Source organism: Temnothorax nylanderi, unplaced genomic scaffold (genome assembly GCF_030848795.1).
Source record: "Temnothorax nylanderi isolate EJ_2023f unplaced genomic scaffold, tnyl_v1.0 TNYL_tig0324_pilon, whole genome shotgun sequence".
In the NCBI taxonomy this organism is placed as follows: Eukaryota; Metazoa; Arthropoda; class Insecta; order Hymenoptera; family Formicidae; genus Temnothorax; species Temnothorax nylanderi.
This window is the reverse complement of record NW_027249386.1, coordinates 172,998-194,805: the sequence shown is the minus strand read 5'-3', so window position 1 is coordinate 194,805 and position 21,808 is coordinate 172,998. Positions and strand designations below refer to the sequence as shown.

Genomic DNA, 21,808 nt, shown 5'->3' with positions numbered 1-21,808 from the left:
ACCAATAAGAGATAACCGTGTGGCCACGCGTGCATCTCTCGCTTGCCACGAGATGCATCTGCGCGGCGGAGCCAGATCGCACGACTAGGACTATCGCTAAGCCCTGCGTAACCTTCGTCCATGAAACGTGTAACACTTCGAGTCGATGACCCGTATACCCGTTGTACATTAATACGGCGGTCCGAGAGATCTCATTTCTCTCATTTGCCTAGAGGGAGCATAATTAGTGGGACATTTCACGTCGGACTTTCGAAAATTTCGAAAGGACATGGCATCCAATCGGATTTCGTTAGAACGTCCGTTATCTGATACCTTCTATACGCACGTCGACTGATTTATTTCTATTAGGTTACTAGATTTACATCTATCTTCCAGCGGTTTTCAGACAAGGAAAATAAGACACAATTTACATTTTAATCGATGATAAATATTTATTACTCAAAAATTTCTGGTTGTAAATTGCTGTAATTCTTTTTTGTTTCACCTGTGTCGGAAGTCAATGACAACCTTAATGAACACGTACAAGCAGAAGTTTACGGACTGATCTGATATTAATTCTTGCACTCTCACACGCGCACATTCATATATTAACACTTTGATCGTTTACTGTTGCAGACTTTCCCAGCGCTGTAAAGAGGCTGTTGAAGAACGACATTCTGATGTTCAGAACCGCAAGTAGTGTGTTACACATCCTGCCGATCGCCGGTCTCTATACCTTTCTGCCCAAGTACCTCGAGAGCCAATTTCGCCTGCCGGCTCATCATGCGAACATGATCTCAGGTAATTATCGCGAGTGAACACGCGAGCGGGGCCTCCGGGAATCCCGAAATGTATCCCCAATTATATTACTGATGATATGCTCACCGTGAGAGATGAATCGTGTCCTCCGGAATAACAGCGTCGACGTTTCCCGAAAGATCGGGCGGGCGACGTCGCAAGATTTCGTCGCCGGATGTCCGTCGCGATTACGACGCAAAGTGGATAATTTGACGTAAACGTCAGAACGGTCGTGTCATTTCGCTCACGAAAAAAAAAACCTTGTTCTCTCACTTCGTCCATCGTGCAGGAAGTTGCGACAAAATCTGTCGGCCAATCAAACAGAATAATCTGGAATTATTATTAATGCTTTGTACGACTTAAAGAAACATGTATGCTTTCTAAAAGTCGAAAACTGAAATATCACTCAAAATGTGAAATGCAATTGTAATGAAAAGTGAAAATTGAGCCTGTGCACTTTGAACGTTTCGCCACTCTAAGAAAGAGCAAAATTGCGCTCCATAAGTTGGAGTGAAATCGCATTTCACTCCATTTGAGTGCATCAGTAGATCAGAATCCACAGGAATGAATTCCCAGGTAGCAAGACTCGTCATTTTGACGTCAATTGACGTCAAAAGTCTGTCATTTTGACGTCTTTTGACGTCATTTGACGTCAAAATGACGAGTGCTTGCTACCTGGGTTATGTCATTCTACAATTTTGAGTGGAAAATTTCACTCTGTTAGAATTATTATTTATCATTCAAACTTCGATGAATCGTGATGTAACTTTAGAGTGAGATCGTACCACTACGGTAGAGTAGCCGTTCTAAAAATTTGAGTGAAAAATTTACTCCTACCTTATGACTATCGCAATCACTCTAATATATTAGTGGCGAAACCATGCTCTATGAGATTTAGAGAGTGTAATTTACAGCAACATTATACATATTTCCGATTCTTTTTTTTTTTTGTTGAAAAATATTAATTAAAATTATAATGAATAAATAATGTTAAAGTGACGTAATGGAAGATGTTGCTAGTAGTATCGTGGCCTGGCTGCGCGTGCAGCGATAATGGATAGTTCGATATAAACGGTAGAACGAACTCGCGCGTATCTCGGTATTAATTGTACAGTACCTTATCTTACGTACGTGCACGCGTTAATTTATGATATTGTCCGCCGAATAACTGGCGTCGGCCGTAGAACAAGGCTACATTCCGTTTCTACATTCTGATTCTACTTCCCATCATTTTACGCTTGTCCGGCTTATATTAATTAAGTATGGTCGTATTATTCAGTGGCGAATATTTTGAGAACTACCATTGTGTTGCGCAATGCTATTGTACCGATTTTGAATTATTTCGTAGATGCCCGCGACGAAAATATATTAAACTAATAAAAATACAAGTAGAGCACTTTAATTCTGAAGCGTTATGACAAATTTTGAACACTATATTTGATATACTTTGTAATTATTGAAAAGCTTTTTTTTATGATATATATATTGAATAAAGAAGATTAAATAATAAAATTTATTTGACTTATTGAATAAAATATTGGATAGTCTGTAGTTTAAATAGAAAATTAATAAAATATATGGTTGTCAATTTTGTTTTTTACACAACTATAATGTAATAATATACTTTACACTATTTAGTGTATTAAGAGAGCAACGTGTTTTTATCCGACAAGTGCGCTGATTTTTTAATTAATGAAGTCTATTTTAATGAAGTGACTATCGCTATTCTTGAGTTTCCATGACTGGATTATGACGCACAACATGAATTGCCAGGTGAATGGCTCTGAACGGTCGTATAATGAGCGCGATTTTTTGCACAGGTGTTGGCGGGATCCTAGTGATGGGATTGGGCATCATAATTAGCGGCGTATTTATCTTGAGGGCGAAGCCTAATGCCAGATTCGTCGCAGCCTGGATCGCCTTCACCGCGGTCGTTTACGCGATCGGCATGGGTGTGTTGATGTTTATTGGTTGTCCGATGGACGACTTCGCCGGACTTGTGTCACATTCCGACGGGTAAGTGATTTCATCGCATCTAGCAAAATTTTACGTCGGCGTCGCTCCAATGATTACGCTCGACGCGGATGTCGTTGAAAGGAAAATTTTTATATGTTACGAATAAACAGGTGAAATTATTAGCACATACAAGCATATATTAAATGAAGATAACAATACACAGGAGACCTCCATGTAACACGATGAAAAAATTATAATATTTGTTTGTTTTAAAGTGAAGTAAAAAGGGTTTTATATCTTTAATTTAATAATAATCTGTTATATCTTTAATATTTAATTTACATTTTTTATAAATATGTATTTCCATATGCATACATAATTCATATATGTATCTATAATATGTGTGGCTCGCATAACACGGAATGCATTTCCCGTGTTATGTAGAGGTCTATATTACTCTAGTATACTATATTACAATTTATAATTAAATATTGTATTAGCATAATCGAGTGTCAGTGAAATTAACCAAGCATTCTATTAATCTTATATCTGGTATCAAGGACGACAAAGTGTCTAACAAAATTATGTATTTTAGCTTGTAAAGATAATTTTAGATAATTTTTTATTAAAATAAGATGTAGAGAGAAAGACAGAAAAGGTCTAGAATAATATTAGCATCCGTAATTATATATAGGCATTTTAAATGTTGACGTTTACGTTCTCGGATCCAGTGCGACACGTGACAAAGTTTATTTTGCGTTCTCCCTTCGATAATATCGCAGCTTGACAGTATTTTCGAAAGCGTTCGACTCATGTTAGTAACATCGTTACGAAACTATCGCGATTGCCACTTCGCGCGGTCTGGCGAACGACGGCCGGTATTTAACGAAAGACAACGTGCTCGAATGCGTGTCCGATTAAAATGCGCATCGTAAATACACGTATCGGAAACGCGCGCGTGCGGACCCTCGCCCTCCCTCCCTCTTATTTACAAGTCAACGATATCTCCTGGTTCCCCTAAATACATACATCTCGAGCTCTTCCGATTCGGGCTCCTCGTTTATTTATTAGGCGCGCGAAAGCGAGAAAACTTTGACAGTGACTTTGTGCAATCTAGAGCATTATATCTCATCGAGCGGAAACCGTCATAACGTGGACAAATATATTTTTTTAACAACAGGATTTAATTGATTTTAATGGCTTGATTCTTGTGCGGCTGTGAATTGCTTTATCTCCTTGTTTTAGCAGAGACTTTTTTCCAACATTCTCTCTCTTTCTCTTTCTCTTTCACACATCACACACGTACATACGCACACATATTTTCTCTATTTTTGTATTACATTATAAAAATTATAGAATTTAGGGAAAAGAAGATATTATTTATAATTTTAAGGTGTTTGGTTTAATCCTTTGTGTCACGACTTTTTATTAGACCGAATTTTTTAGACCGATCCCCCGAAACTTTATATCGGGGATTTTTCGGGTCACTGATTACGAATCAGAAGTCAGAATTTTTAAATTTATGGTCGATTTAATATGGCGGACCAATAATCCAAAAATTTATTTAATTTCCATGAAAATTAGTACGTGTGGTAAATCAGTACCTGGGTATAGGAGGTTTTTTGTCGCTGAATCTGAATCTGAAATCCACAGGACAATATTATAAGAGATATTCAAACTATTTATTTGGATTTACAGTGGAAAATATTGATTTTTTCATATTTTTCAAAGAATATTAATTTATAATAAAAAAACAACGTAGCAAAAAAATCTGACAAAATTCTGAAAAATACTTTAGGGTGTCCTAAATAAGTGCTTAAATTGTCGTTTCGATATTGATAATAGTTTAATGGAAAATGAATTTTTTAAATAAAAAGCACAAATTTTGACTATTTGTTTATTTATAATAATTATGCAAATAAAAATTTATGGTTGCCTACTTTTTTTACACTTGTTCATGTACATAAAAAAAATTCGTTAAAATAATTAAAAACTGTGTGGAGAAAGATGAGACGCTCAGTTTCACCGTGCCGTAAAGGGTTAAAAGCACTGATATGATTCAGACTGCTACGTATCTGAGACATCATTTCTAATATTTAAGTAGCCAGCGAGCCATACTTGCTAAGTCAACATTTTTCTCGCTTAAACGAGATATTTAATGTACCTGACATTTACTTATTGAGCTTGATTTCTTTATTCAACTTAACAAAGTTTACCTTTCTTTAATTAAGCAAACGCATTTCTATTTAAACTTATTAATCTATTTTTATGTCAAAACGAATTATCTTAAGCAAGACAGACGATTAAGTTAATAAAATGAGACATAGTTTAAAGCGGGGCTGATCTGAGAACGATTCGTTTCCATAGACTCTCTAGCTTCGAGCCGACCTGCGAGGCTACTTGCGACTGCGATCGGAACAAATTCAGTCCAATCTGCGGCACCGATGGCAGAACGTATTTCTCCGCGTGTCACGCGGGTTGCTCGAATTATACGGTTGCTGACGGCAAAGTGGCATCGGTAAGTGCTAAGCCCGGTAGAACCGGCAGGACATGCTCTGATGACATATCTGCTAGAGTGAGATTACACGGGATACGATGGTAATTGAATCGGTCGTCAGCTTGGAAACACTGTAAGACCAAGAATTGAGATTGTTGGGAAGCCACTCGGAGATCAACATGAATTTGGGAGATCTCTCGCCTCTGTTTACGAAATTTGCGATATTTAGACAGAATCACGGTTGTTGAAGCCGAAGACAATTTTAAGCGTGCTGTTTTATTCGATATTTCTTGAATATTTAATAACGAGATTTAATAACTCTCTGAGCATAAATATCCATTGTAACTTCATTTTTTTCGACGCGAAATAGATATTATTTGGTACTCTCTAAAAGTCAAGGAGTGAAATGTCGCTCAAAACGAGTGAAATGCAAGTGTAACGAAAAATGATAATTGAGCCTGTACACTTTGAATGATTTGTTTAAGAAAGAGTAAAATTGCGCTCTATAGTTGGAGTGAAATCGCACTCTATTTGAGTGAGAGAGCACTCTTTTCGAGTGTAGTAAATCAGTATCCATAGGAGTGAATTATGTCACTCTACAATTTTGAGTAGAAAATATCACTCTGTTAGAGTCATTTATTAGTCAATCTTTAGTGAATCGTGATTCACTATAGCTTTAGAGTGAGATCACATCACTTCGATAGAGTAGCCGCTCTAAAAATTTGAGTAAAAAATTCACTCCTACTTTATGAGTGCTATCTCTTTTGGAGTGACTATCGCAATCACTCTAATATATTAGTGCATGGCGAAACCACTCTATGAGATTTAGAGAGTATTGTGTAACTTCTTTTTTAACACGAAATATTATTCGGCAGTTATACTTTCAACATACGAGGCGCGAAAAATTATAATCCTCGCTACAAATTCCCTCTTCTGATGACGTTACGTTTGATACTTCACAGTTTTACAATTGTCAATGCATCGGACAGAACGTAACGATACCGGAAATAGTGAGCACGGCGTCGATCGGTTACTGTCAATTGGAGTGCAGTAACTTTTGGGTTTACATGATCCTGTTCTCAGTCTTCGTTTTTATTCACTCCACGAGCGAGGTAGGCTCTATGTTGCTCATTCTACGATGCGTGGATCCCAGGGACAAGGCCATGGCACTGGGCCTGATACAGTTCGCCATCGGCTTATTCGGTAATTACTTACTAATTACTTGCTGGACATTTTCCAATAACAGAAATAAAAACTTTTGTTTGAAAAATATTAAAAATGATTGTAATATTACTTATAAACAAATTTTATAATTAAATAATTTATATAATATAATAAAGTATTCATGTAAGTTCACGAATTGAAAAAAGGCTAATTTAATTTTAATTTCTCATTGTTCTAAAAATGTCTTTTTCAACAGTAATATATAGTATCTTTGTCTCTTCGCTTCAGGCAATGTTCCGTGTCCTATCGTTTATGGTGCTGTGGTAGATTCCGCTTGTCTCGTATGGGAATACGCTTGCGGTGAGCGAGGCGCCTGTTGGCTTTACGATTCGAACGTCTTTAGAATGTTCTATCACGGTATGTACAACTTAGAGATATGGAAAAAATTCTACTACTAAAATTTGTTACTAAAAAATGGAAAAAAATTAGGTTGTTAAAAAAAAAATTTTGTGTTGAATTTTTAAATTAACACACGTATTGTTAGTAATATCACTGCAAATCCAAGTGTGTTATTTTAACTGAAGCTCTTTTTACACATTTCTTGCCGTTTTAAATTACGTCATTTAACACGGTTGAACGTATTAACTTTCAATTTAATGCGATTAAACGTGTTAATTTAAAACATATAAAACGAGCTTCAGTCAAATGTGTCATTTTTAGACGTTTATGCATGTTGAAATAACACACTTGGATTTACAGTGATATTTCTTTCGATTTTGTTGTAACTTGAAATGCTAATGAAATATATAAAATTAAAATAAATAAATAGATGGATAATTTGAGCCGAAAGTTTGCAAGAAAGGAAGAACATATTCTTTAAATAACGATAAAATTTGCAGTGTCACCACGCTGGATTGCACATAAACACAGATTACGTAATATACTGATTGAATGTTTCTTTTGCAGGTACGACGGGCGGCATCCTCTTGCTGGCCTTCGTGGTGGATATAGTCGTCTGGTACAAGGCCGGGAGCATAAGCTTCGTGGAGGAGCAGGAGGGCGAGACAGGTACTGCGGAGGAAATGGCGACGTTAAAATCGCAGGACGCTCAAGCGGTCGAGAACGACTATTTGTGAAGGTTTCGTATTACTCTTTTGCGGTGAAGGGCCGCGACGGCGACATTATCATCGTCGTCGTCTAAGGATGCAACGCAGTGTCGTAGGATACGCAGGGGCATCGTCCTTCGCGAATGGTGCACAGCTCGTCGTGACTTCCCAGAGAGACGGCGAGCGATCGGCTTGCCGGCGATTACACGCATCGAAACGGAACTTTCCTCGAAAGAGTTCCGTTCTGATGGGCAGGAAGTCTAGTTCCTCTTGTCCCTCGACGGCATCCGAGCATAAAGAAGCGGGCTCTTCGTGTGAATCACAAGGAAGACTGAAGTCGAAGGACGACTTGGACGAATTTTGATTCGGTGACTCGGAGGACTCCAGGGCTCAGTTGTGTGCGAATGTGCGATGAACGGGAAGAAAAATTTAGTTTAAAGCATACAAAAGTAATTAATACTTATGCGACAGTGAAGAACGAAGACACGGAAGAAAGGGAAGACTTGAGGCATATACTTCGTCTCGAGCATCGCAACGTAATATAAGTCTCTCGAGTGCGCCTTGGAAAAGTTAGTAGGGTTTCTCTCTCAGGGAGGCTTGTCAGTAAGTATACGCAATAAAAGTACTACTTCCGTGCCTACGAAATGACGGTGCTCGCGGCGAGCACGCAGTCCGCCGATCCGCACCGACCGATCCGGGGAATCGAATCGAATCAAAGCACACGAGCGGCCTCGCGGGTGGCAGTGAATGCGGCTCGCACGGACAGACAGTGAGGGATTGCTTCGTGCTTTGCACCGGCGTTGATTAGTATATGACGCGTTCCCGCCGCGCTCGCGCGCGTGCACACGTTATCTAATTCTTTAACGGTAACGTTCGTTTACCGTGATGCAAAAGGAAACGCGGGGCATTTACGTAGGTTACAAATGTAGTTTTGTTTATTTAGTAGAGATTTAATAAAAATCTCATTACAGAAGGGGGCTACAATCAAAGCTAATGGAGTACTGAGTTCGCGGTACTAAATATCTAATATCTCAAAGCTATATAACAATAAAAAAGTGAGAAAATCTTTTAATTAAAACGCAAGATTGTAAAATTTTAATATTTATAAAAATTACAAAATTTTTGAAAAACATAATTTATTGAGTATCGTGCAATATACATTTTTAAGTATTAAGAAATATAAAATGTAATGCCAAACTGAAGCATTGATTGTTGGACTCCGCTATCTGAGCAGATAAGGCGGCTGTTAATTAAGAATTTGCGACTTTTTAAAAAGAGATTTGGTTGACGATTAATTAACGGCTGTGAGAAAGATTTGCTATATTATAATTTGGTACACTATTGACAAAAAATGTATTAGTTATTATAAGAACAAAAATGCATTTATGAGCATTATTGAGATATATTTAGGTCTGTATGTCGCAAGCAAATCTGTTATTGGATATTTTAATATTAAAATTAATATAATTTCATTATTATTATTATTATTATTACAACGAAATTGTTAATCGGCCTGACTGGCAAAACTTTAGTAGATATCAACAATTATTAGTTAATTATTAATAATAACTTTGTTGATATCTAATAAAGTTTTGCCAGTCAGGCCGATTAACAATTTCGTTGTATTATTTCATTACTGGCGATTAATTACCTATTAAATTATTATTATTATTATTATTAAATATTAATTAGTTAAATACAAAATTATATTAAAATTAAAGGTACGGTATCAGGTACTACATTACATATATTAATTTCCAAGTTTTTTAAAATTTATTATTTTTAATAAATGACGAGAAATGTAAATATTTTAAAAATCTTAGAAAACGATATCTAAAAAGTAAAATCAGGAATAAGCGATTGTGCACATGTCAGTAACAGAAATATTTATCAAATTTAAAACTGGACATTTCTCATGTCAGTGAATTGAATCTTTTTTATTTAAATTTGACAGCAAAATTTTTAGTCGGAGGAATTGGAACACAATTTATTACAAATCTATTAATGGTGAAATTAACATTAGATTAAATCCAATAAAGAGTTGCTGATCTCTCGCCAGACATTAAAATTTAAAATCCGAACAAATAAATGTAGTTGATATGCCCTGTATTTTCTTTTCGAAAATAGCAATGTTATTCAATCGCGCGTTGCATGGTGCATTACGTGTCTCAGGTATGATTATGTCCGAAAACACGTGAAAAAGTAAAAGAGACGGAGGAAAACTCGCCGATCATTCCATTCGATCGATCGTTGCGATAAGAAAGCTTCTTCGCGGTTGGAATGCGTAAAGAGCAGGCAAAGGATATACATATAATTATATACGTGTAAAAAAGTGTATACTTCACGTACGTAGGTACGTAATGTACAGCTTAAAATCGTCGATTCTGGTCAGTCAGTCCTCGATCGCTCACAAACGAACGTATGCGCTTCAGGTATGCTCGCGTGCACCTCTGCTTTAATCCTTGCGTGTGTTCTCTCTATTGATGTTTTGAAAAAAGTCATCGCGATGACTGATGCGCCGGGTTTTCGCACCGGTCGCGGCGCCTCGCGCGGAGATAGAAATTATCTGCGAAGCACTACAGAAGTGAAGCGCCGAGCGAGCGATACAGATCTGAACCTCAACGCGTAAATTTCGGAAAAGAAAAAAGTACAGAAATTCTGTAATTAAACTAGATTTTTTTGTTATCTTAAATATTGTTGTTGAAAAAAAAAACAGCTGCACTACTTTATTTGTTGACCAAAATCAAACGATTGCTAATTAATAATTGTTGATTAAAAAATGCTAATCGACAATTGTTAATTAACAATTGTTAATTAACATTGACTGTAGAAATGTCTCGAAAGAGATGCCGTTTCCAAAATTGACGCATTTACACATTTGTGTGCAATTTAAATTTGTAATAAACACGTTTTATTATAGGTCTGTATTATTCTCGGCGCTTCTCGAATACAAATACTGCTTGTCTAAGGATAATTAATAGATTAAAAACTATAAGGAGTAAAGTAAGTGTAGTGTGTTTTGACTGTTAAAATCAGAAATGTAGGAATAACAAGATAATAAGTTACTACATGGTATAATATGCTAAGGATTAACGCAGCAAATGACTACCTCTTAATATATTGTACATCTCGTTATTGTTAAAACAGAGCTCATTATCGATAACTTGATTCGAGACTTTGCAAGGTGAAAGATTAATTACTGCATTGGAAAGATTAATTACTTACCTCGATGTCGGTGACTGTTTTGACAATAATTTGCGACGTACGAGCGAAATTCGAGTATGCTCCGTAAATTAGCGATATATTTTTATGTATGTAAGAATGTCGCATCCTTGAAACACAAAGACGTTCGTTTTGAGCGGCCTTAAACATCCTCGTTCCTTTACATAGTTTGTTATTCTTAATTTGCGCTAGTAATAAACTCTTGAACAATATTATCTAAACAAAATTTCGCGAAAATAAAGAATTTTTTAATTTAAATAGTAAACTTCTGGACTTTATACATTATTCGAATTTTTTTTATATTTTTGAGTTAATCACAGAAACATATTTAAAAATTATCCGACCTACCTATATTCATCCGACCTTCAATTTTTGCGATAAACGTCCCTGAATTAAATCCCTGAAATAAAGAAATAAAAGTTTATTTTATATAAATATTATATAAAATAAATCTTTAAAAAGTACAATTTTAATTTAAAAAAAATTAAAATTTTTGTAAACTTAGAAACATATAAAATGTTTCAGTTATATTAAATTAAGATTTTAGATTTTAGTAATTATTGTTGGAGATAATATTGTTGGAGATTGAAGATATCTAGCACAAATTGAGATGTATATAAACCGCGTTTATTTGCTCCGGTTTTAAGAATCGATAAAACATATATGTACGCATACACAGATACGGTTGTTGATATGACATTCGAAATTTTTCTTGGATCTCGGTTGACCTCTTAGGCACTACCGTCCGTGTGTTACACTTGCGCATAAAGTACTATTATGGTAAATATATATATATATATATATATATATATATATAGACGTTATATGTAGAAACTTGTAATAAATACCATGACTGGCGGAAGTCTCCAGTGATGCGGAAAGATGGAAAATAAAACAAAGAGGAGAATAAGAGAGAGAGGTCGACGAGATCGAAAGCAAAGATACATATGATACATATAATATTTTTAGATGATTTGACGAAAACGGAAATAAGATGAGACAAAAAGTTAATTATTATTATCATCGTTACTATGATTATCGTGCTGGTGTGCTAGAGGAGAATGCGAACCACACATACAAAAATAAATAAAAGAAGAGCAAATGAAGGATTATTAAAAAAAGTTGTATTTTAATATGATACACTTTACATGAAACATGCTCATCGATATCTGATTATCTGTCTGAGTACTTTTTAGGATTTCGCGCATTTTTTGAATAACGAAAAAAATATCTCAATGCGTATTCATTTTTTGTGGAGGATTGCCTGCAGCTAGTATAGCATAATAATGGAATAATTTGAAACTTATTCAATTCGAAGTATTGGAAACTTTTTTAAAAAAAGCAGCTCTTTCCTTGAAATAGTAAATACTCGTTTAAAATTGCTTGCACAATATTCCAAAGTAAAGAGAGAATTATTTAGACAACTTTTTTCCAAACGGAAAGGGCTATTAAAATATTGGATAATTTTCCAGTGTTTGGGTAATATTGAATTTGAACTTGAATTTTAGATGATTATTTGATGCGACCGCCAATTTAAATATAGAAAATCAATTATACGTGTGAATTGACGATTATCTCTTTCATACGGTCGGCTTTCTCTCTCGTCGATGTTTATTAACCCTTAAATACAGACGCGATTTCATGGTTACACCGGTATAGAATATTTCGTCTTTTGAGAGTTACCCTGTTGTTTTTTCCTTCTGCACGCATAAGCCTCACACATTTACACATTTATTCTTTCCAAATTTAATATTTTATCTGCGCGAGCGGTTTGTATTTAAGGGTTATTTTGTACGAGCGTGCGGTTTAGCGCGAAAAACGGGAAATATATTTTTGGAGAATTTTATGTTTTTGGGACAGTTATGAGTGCATTTCTCCATTGATCCCCTCCCCGAAAACTGAAGTGTCGATTATGCGATCTGACGTAAGGATGATGAAAAAATCAACATGTAATATAATGCATAATGTTATTTTATAACAGATATTTATTGATCTACATATACTAATCTCTATTTGCTATAATCTCGATTATTACGGAACAAAACTGTAACTGTAATCGTAACATTTCGTTCGAAATTTGACTCCGAGGCGATTGAATGCGTCTCTTTGTGCATTTATCACGAAAATTAGCCAATTTCTTATTCAAAGCGCGAAGATATATAATATCTTATTCATCAGTCGGCATGAGCAAGCAGTGAATTAACTGCTTTACTATGATTAGCAAGGCACAATGAGTGTAGTTGATTAAAACAAGCGGTTCGGATGAATATCCAATATCGTTTTGCGAGTCTTGCAGTTGGCAAAACGCGTATGCACAGCTGAGGTGACAAAAGTTGCATTTTGGCTCCTAAATGTTCGTGTCTCAAAGTTAACATTACATTCAGTGTTCACTTCGCATTTCTTCAGCTGCTGTTGTCAAACGATATTGGTTATTCTCGATTATAATGCCACGTACGGGTATATAAATTGAATATATATTGTACAGAATATATTCGTCGAGTACGCGATCGTAGAGGGTCGTGTATGAATGGCCGAGTACGTTGCATTACTTTTGTGCGGTGCTGCCAACCGAGAATCGTATTTTTGTATCCACGGAAAAATTAATAATCTATATTTTAAACGAACACGGCGGTGCAGCACGGCACAGCGATATACGGGGATCATGTCCGACTGTAATTCAGAAATGTAATGCAGATTTGGATGTAACGGACGTATGTTAAACATTGCGGGTACCCTCGAGTCTCGAGGGTATTTGCGAATGAAGACACACTATAATGCCCGTATAGAAGCTTCTCGATGATCAAAATCAAACTCTTGAGGAAAAAAACGTTAAGAGATCACGCTATAATTAATAATTCGTATTGTTTAAGCGATTATCGTTATATATCTATATACGTATATCTATATCGTTTAGAAATCGTAATTCATCGCCGTTCGATCGATCGAACAAATATTTTTCAAATTACGTAGATCGTAGAATCGTGTACAATCTACGGAATTAACGATGATCCACGTGTACAAAATATAATATTAATGCGGTCTCCCTTTCCTCTGTCGATCAAACTTTTTCAACTCCGACGACGATTTCGTAGATGCCGTCGGAGAGCGACGGCGCGCGGCGGTCTGCTCATGACGATTCCCTTTGGCGGAAACACGGAGAACTGAGGTGCAAACGTGTGAATAGATATTTATCAAAAATTTTGTTTTTACTCTCTAAAAGTCGAAGAGTGAAATGCAAACGAAAAGTGAAAATTGAGCCTGTGACCTTCGAGCGATTTGTCACTCTAAGAAAAAGTAAAATTGTGCTCTATAAGTTGGAGTAAAATCGTACTGTATTTGAAAGGGCACTCTTTTCGAGTGCAGTAGATCAGTGTCCACAGGAGAGAATTATGTCACTCTATAATTTTGAGTGGAAAATTTTACTCTGTTAGAGTTATTTAGTCGCATCAGTAAATCGTGATTCACTATAGCTTTAGAGTGAGGTCACTCCGATAGAGTAGCTCTAAAAATTTTAGTGAAAAATTAACTCCTACTTTATGAGTGCCCGCATTTACTCAAATTAGAGTGACAACCTTCTCTTTTGGAGTGGCTATCGCAATCATTCTAATATATTAGTAGCGAAACCACTCTATGAAATTTAGAGAGTATATTTTTCAAAATATTGTAATATATAATTAATAATTAATCAAAGAATTAAAATTTGATAGCAACTAGGAAGCTCTTGAAGGAAGAGGTTGAAGGAATTATGATGCAAAACAAAAATGTGTTACTCACGCGTTCTTGTCACGTCATAATTTCTTCAGTCGATATAAAAAAGTCTTAATTCTTGATTCTTGATTATTTATTATTTTCAAATAACTCTGCGTGCAAGAATATATTTTCTGCCTATCTATTTATGTTTATCTTTATATTTGACACGATTTATATCTTCTCTTGTAATTCTCGAGTTATTTTTTATTCGTGTATCTATTAACTCATTAAATTTTTATTTTTAATTTAAATTTTACGAGAATGAATTTTTTTAACATGTATGTATATATAAGCGAATATATTCATGTGTTCGTTCCTCGGTGTTCCGCGACGTAGTACGTATTGATACACTTGTAAATATAGACAAGTACAATAATTGCCAAAATAATTCGAGGCTCAGGATCGAGTCTCGACCTTCAGTCTTTCCGCCGATGCTGATCCAACCGGCGGCAAATGACTCGCGATCGCTTCCTACTTACTTGGCCTTCGTTTGCGCTATCAAGCGCAAACGAATTTCCGTTACGACTAGTTTCGATTAATCAATGTGATTAGCGATTAGTAGTTAAATAGTTGATATATCTTCGGATCGCGAGTTATTTGCCGATCATCGCTGTGTAATTAAGCGACGTAAAACCGCGACGATTTACGAAATACAAAGACTGTCTTGAAACTGGAAACTGCCAGCAGACTTAAAAAATACATCACATATATACTCTTCTTAAAGATGCACTCCGAAACTGCCTACTGATACTGCCCGATGGAACTCACTGTTCTTCACTGCCACGTAGAATCACACACGTTTATCTTCATGATATCCAAAATTTTTTGTTTTGATTATCATGGAGAGAAGACATATATCTTTCCGTTACTGTTCCCTACATCCGTGTGAAGTGCTTTTGAGATTCTCTATATACTCGCATAATTTTCGTCGCGATTTTACGGATTCGCTTCGACGGTGACTTTGCATAATGTTTTTCGGTAGGACACTCTATAATCTAAAAACAAATCGATCATTGGCGAATACGGGGAATATACTATAATTCTATATTTTAGTGAGTGAGTGAATGGGGGAATGAATGAGCGAATGAAAGTGTGTGTGTAAGAGAGAGAGAGAGAGAGAGAGAGAGAGAGAGAGGGAGAGAGAGAGAGGGAGAGAGAGAGAGAGGGAGAGAGAGAGAGAGAGAGAGAGAGAGAGGAGAGAGAGAGAGAGAGAGAGAGAGAGAGAGAGAGAGAGAGAGAGAGAGAGAGAGAGAGAGAGAGAGAGAGAGAGAGAGAGAGAGAGAGAGAGAGAGAGAGAGAGAGAGAGAGAGAGAGAGAGAGAGAGAGAGAGAGAGAGAGAGAGAGAGAGAGAGAGAGAGAGAGAGAGAGAGAGAACTTATTGATAATGTATCTGTACATCCGTAGCTCCCAGCTGCATAGCGTCAGTGATCTACCCCGGTTTCACCTAATTAATCAATGTAGAATCCTTCGTGGAGGAAATGGAAGAATTATAATTGCTAGTCTTTAATTATGCGACATGCGCTCGTAAACTCTCGCCCGCGTCGGCGACGCGCGAATGTACGCGCGCAAATCGCAAGTGCGAGAAATATGTGCATTGAAGAAGTACTCGAGAGGTGGGGTGTACAATGAGTGCGAAATATAAATTGCCATTTTTTTATGTAGACAATATTGTAATTACAATTATGTATTCATAATTACTATTATTTTATTACAACTATTATATTGATATTATTATCGCTATTGTAAACTGTCGAATTAGATTTGAAGCTTATTGTAATGAAAAGTAATTATAATTAATTATTAATTACGGCTAACTTCTAGAGCTCTATTATACGTAATAGCAAATTATGATTGTAATAATTGCGGCTTTGATTTTTATACATAATATTTTATATATACATATTGTAAGGAAGGAAAGAGGAGACACACGTACACACGATTACTCTTCAAGAGACGTAAGTGTATTTTCATATAGAGCATGTATGCTATATTGTGTGTAAGTGTGGCAAGAATAATTCTACCGTATCCGGTATCTGTACGAAACCGGAAAAACGAATTTTATCTTTGCGACTCTCGTTAAGTTGGCGATCTGTTTGTTTTCTCTATATTCGTTTTATTTCACAGCAAACGAACGTTATACAGCAAGGAAGCTCGTATTTAAGATGGACTGTATTTTTATGGGAATTACTTTCCACACACCGAAAATTCACACACCGAAAATCGAATGCGAGAAATTTTTGAACAGTAACTGTTTCGAGCCAGCTTGCGTAAGGCTGCTACCTTTGGCGAACGGACGGAATTACTCTTTAAGTTAACGGACATTTTCTTTAACAGGCCAGTAGCAAGAGCTTTCGAATTGTAATCGTAATCTCGTGGCAATCGTCTTCTTCGATGTGAAGTTTTCGCAATTTACCTGATTCTCGAACTGACGTGCAAATTGTATGAGTACCGATTATTTGAATACAACTTGACCCTTTCTTCGGGGCGCCGTATATTACGTCCTCGATTAAAGCTGTAAATAGAAAATACCGTTCGCTGTAACGCGAACTCAAGGTTCCCAGTAACTTCCGACATTTAAGTGCCTAAAAGACCCAGATACACGTCTATTCTCTTCGTTGTCTAGTTTCTACGGTTGGATAAGGTACTGCCTGTCAAAGTGTAACAACGACAGAAACTAGCGCTTGTCTATTGTGTAATAAATTTCGTTCGCGTCCACCGCGGGAATATTTGTTCGAAATACTGTTAAATGGGCATTTCACAAAAAATACGAATATAAATTGCACTCTTCTCGATATATTCCAATTGAATAGGATGTACAAACGAGAGTAATTTCTTTCATATTGCATTCTTTGCAATATCTACGGTACCTGTGAAAATATTGCAATAGTGTAACTTTGGGCGATTGCACAATTTTACTAGCTTTTTATGCACCCTTGTTTCGTATATTTGTTAAATTATATATTTTTAGGTAGTTATAAATTTCCATGAGTTGCCAAACGAATATCGATGTATATAGCGTAGAACAATGTAGGGGAAAGTTGGATATTACCGAGCCCCTAAGAATTGAAGCGTATATCTAAGCTTAGAAATGTTTCAAAAAAACAAAATGTGCAGTTGTAGATAGGTAATTTATTTGGCTATCCATATATAATAGTAATAATCTTCAAAGTTAAACACAAACTAAAATATTAACAATTTTTCAAAAAATGAGAAAACGCGGTATTACCGAACTGGTCTGATATAATATCGTGCCTATAAAAATTACTCTGGCTTCAGCCAGTGACATGAAGTAGAACACAATAACAAAATGTTTTTTTTATATTTATGCATTAATATCGTCTAGTAGGTACCTACATATAAAAATAAGTGAATGTGTTAACAAATAACGATCATTATAAATTCAAATCAAAACTTAAGTAACGATCTTTTCTGTAAGCACCTTACATTGTAAACTAAACAGTCTTGGTAACTCTTAACACACAGTTATCGTTATACCTATTGTCTATGAATTACAAAAACAACTTTAAAATCTTATCAGTCTCCAAAATTCAATCAGTCTCAAAATTTCAACTTTAGGTGCGAAATTATCAAACTCAATCATTTCACTTTACAACCTTAAAATATATATATAGAAAAGAAACGCGTGTTTCTAAAATCATTTTGCAACCTAATTTTATAGTGTTTTAGCCTATCAAATGCGTCAAATTTAATTCTGTAATGTAAATATTATATTACTCACCTCTTATCGAAACTACCCGCAAAATTACAGTGAATAAGCAGAAAATCTTGCAGAGCGCAGTGTCTTCACATGGACGGCCGGAACGAACTGACAGCGCATTCGCGGGGGGTATTCCGTGTTAGTCTATGATATTAAGATCATTGTAGGCGCGTAATATAAATAGTTATTGAGTTAAACAGTGGCGCGGAATTGTCAACCGCGCGGTAATATCCAACTCTCCCCTACAAACTATTAACCCTCTGATGCTTTTTGATGGTCGAAATGATTTTGCAGGACGTGTATAATTTTCTTGGTTTTTACTTAAAGATATCCATTCCCTGAGGTCATTTTTCATTCCATATTTATTAGACTGTGCATTACGAATAATAATAAAAAAAAATCCCAGTTGCTCGATAGTCCGTCAGAGGGTTAAACATTAAAGAAATTATATGCTCTTCTATGATAAACGATATGATGCGCCGAATATTGCAAGACCAAGAGAAGATGCAATAAGTAATAAAACGGAAATAAAATAGAAGTATCTATACGTATATCTCTACAAAAAAAGGAGCTTAGAGTATATAGGAATTATGGTAGCGCCTTATCCAACTTTCGCTAGTTTTTACATCGCAAAGGACGAGAGACTGTCGCTTGACACCCTCAACAGATCTCAGCACTCCGGCGAAACGAACAAGGATCATTTATTTTCTAATCAAACTTGTAGAAGGGCCAGCTCGTTTCCGTGGAGTGCGCCTAACGAATAAATAATTATATATTATAAAGAAATAAATGAATAAATATAAATGCATATATATATATATATATATATATATATATATATATATATATAGATGCGCGTGCGTGTACATACATATGTAAATCTAAGTGCGGGAACCTTGAGGTGCGTGGGACAACGAAAATAGAAAATCCTCGAAAGTGGAAGCGCCGGAACGTCGAACGTCAGTCGATGTTTTTGTTTTTGAGGATGCAAGAGTCAATTTTTCGATTGCGTAAACGAAACCCCTGCATCACTGTAACATACCTCTATAACACGTCTCATAGTTTAATTAGCCCTCGGGTTATCGATCGTTTAAATTTTCTCAGGCACGGGGGGAAGAGCGGTACCTTCGAATATATTTATTTTTCTGACTAGAAAATCGAGGGGTTGAAGGGGGAACATTAAAGGGGGCAGAAGAGATAATACAACACTTTGCGAGCGGTGTTTGGTAATCCGAGGGTTAAGACTGATTCTACAAGCGCGTTATAAAAAATGCTAGACCGAGCATATTTTATAATTATACTGTCATTATTATTGTTTGTAATTATACGATTACTATTGAATTTGTTTTTAATAAACGGCAAGTGCCATTGATTACATATATGGACTGAAGCATGGTCTTTCTCAGCCTTAAATCCCTTTTATTCTGATAAGTAAATAGTAGGGTTGTGTGGGGTGATGTGCAACATGGGGTGATGTGCAACGTTTCCGATTCCTGGTCTGCATGTCGACATTTGACAGAACCGCATACTGCCATCTGTTTGTGTTGACAGTACCTTGTTTTAGATAAATAACTCGCGAGATAGCACGCACCCTGGTTTGCTGTACGAAAAGCGAGTTAAATTTCTCGAGCTGAATGTAATTTTTGCTTTTCACATTTATAGTGATTTCGTGAATTGGTTTTAGTCATCTTATAGGTAAATATTTTTATATTGTTAGTTTTTCAAGTACTTTTGATAATCCAAAGCGGTTTTGTGATTTTCTTACATTGTGTTGGTGTCACGCCAGTCCGCGCAAAATAGCGTGTTTGGGGTGATGTGCAACATGATGTGAAATGTGTCGACATGCAAGGTTGCAACTATTTTACTTGTGACAACTGCGATTCAGATGATGAAAAATAAAGTTTTTTGCGTTTTTCCTTTCATTATATTAATTTTTAAGCGATAAATAAATAAGAAATCAAATAAAAAATGATTTTTTTTTCAGGTCGATTACAACACAGTGAAATTTTTTGTTCACCAGATTTCGATTAATTTGTATTTAAGAAGCCCAAATTTAACATTTAAGTCGATTGATGTCGATATGCATGCATTTTTTACCTTAATTTTACCTGTGTTGCACATCACCCCAAGAAAATTTGAAAATGCTAAAACAGACGTTTTTGAAAACTCGAAAAATTTTTAGGAAAAATTTAAAATTTTGAAAATCTAATCACGCAGAATTTTAGTATTTTCCTTCCTCTACATTATACAGCCATGATATATTCAAGAATTTGATTTTTGGATATGTTTTCCGAGCAACGAGTGAAAGTGTTGCACATCACCCCACATAACCCTTAGGTATACATTTTAATATAATACAAATAAAAATCAAATAAGGGTAATAAAAGCTATGAGCCCAGCTAGGTTTTGGTGCTTCAATTTAATGCTAAGATTTATGTTGATCACAATTGGAACAGTCGTTTCGTTCTTAATTAGGTCATCTTTAGTGTACAAGTAAATTAAAAAAGCAAAATGTCTCGAATCGTTATTAGTTCGTAGATAATATATTGTCGCTCGCAAATGTTACAAAAATTTATCATGCTTAAAAATGTAAAAAGAATTTGAAAAAACAGGCGACTTATCAATCTTATACCAGGACCATCATGTTATCCGATTGCTAGAAATGCATTGCAATTAAAAATGTTAAAATTTCTTATTCTACATTCGCGTAAATTAATATTCGCCTTTGCATACAAATTTTTAAATGTAATAATTGCAAACATTTTCCTTTGAGATATATAATTATTAATATTGTTGCATTACTTTTAAGAATGATTTAAGCTTATAAATTTTTTTAAAGAATAAATTTATTTCCTGAATTTTATGTTATTTGAGAAACAGTAGAATATATTAAATACAATGCTAAATTAATATATTTTTCAAACAATATTTCTACATAGTAATAAAAACGTATAGGGTAAATTCGAATAAAATGGCCATACAGGAAAGATGGCCAACCTACGTTCTTTCAATCTAGCTCGCCATGAAACATCGAATGAACATGGGTTGGCCATCTTTCCTGTATGGCCATCTTACCCGAGTTTACCCTACATACATTTATTAGAGAAACTATAGAAGATTCTGGCTACCATACCTATAACCATGGTAGGGGAAGTGTGTGTAAAACGGCCCCGCCGAGTAAAACGGCCTCCCCCTAGTTTCTCAGAAATACGCAGTCCTGCCGTCTGGCGACTCAGTAGGTTAGGTTGCTCACATGTCATAGACACGTGCCTCGTGCATTTTGGCATCAATAACAAACTTCGTACGGACGCAAAACGCAATTTTGCGCAATTTTCCTACTTTCGTTACGTCTGATCTAAGGTAAGTCCAAGCTTTATTAAGTGTTCTTCTCTTTTCCATGCGATGTTCCTAGTCGCTTATATTTTTTTAAATATCTGTAGTGATCCTGTAAGCCGAATATTTTCAGAAATTTTTTATTTAAGGTTAAGTAAACATTTTGTTTAGACTTTGTTGATACAGTTGCAATTGTGGGTAAAACGGCCAAGCTGTAGTAAAGATAAAGAGAACGACGTCGAATGTCTTTTTTGTGGAGAAAATTTCATAAATTCAGTAAGTGGA

At 35.6% G+C, this 21,808-nt stretch overlaps 1 protein-coding gene across 1 annotated transcript in view; it reads left to right on the top strand.

The window, feature by feature from the left end:
- Positions 1 to 15,580, top strand: part of Oatp74d (Organic anion transporting polypeptide 74D) — a 28,432-nt gene extending 12,852 nt beyond the window's left edge. Inside the window, exons 6-11 of the mRNA XM_071720081.1 lie at positions 616 to 780; positions 2,598 to 2,793; positions 5,101 to 5,251; positions 6,193 to 6,433; positions 6,683 to 6,811; positions 7,361 to 15,580. Of these exons, the coding sequence (XP_071576182.1) occupies positions 616 to 780; positions 2,598 to 2,793; positions 5,101 to 5,251; positions 6,193 to 6,433; positions 6,683 to 6,811; positions 7,361 to 7,530 (1,052 nt within the window). The 3' untranslated portion in view covers positions 7,531 to 15,580. The remainder of the gene's footprint in view (positions 1 to 615; positions 781 to 2,597; positions 2,794 to 5,100; positions 5,252 to 6,192; positions 6,434 to 6,682; positions 6,812 to 7,360) is intronic.
- Positions 15,581 to 21,808: the final 6,228 nt, after the last annotated feature.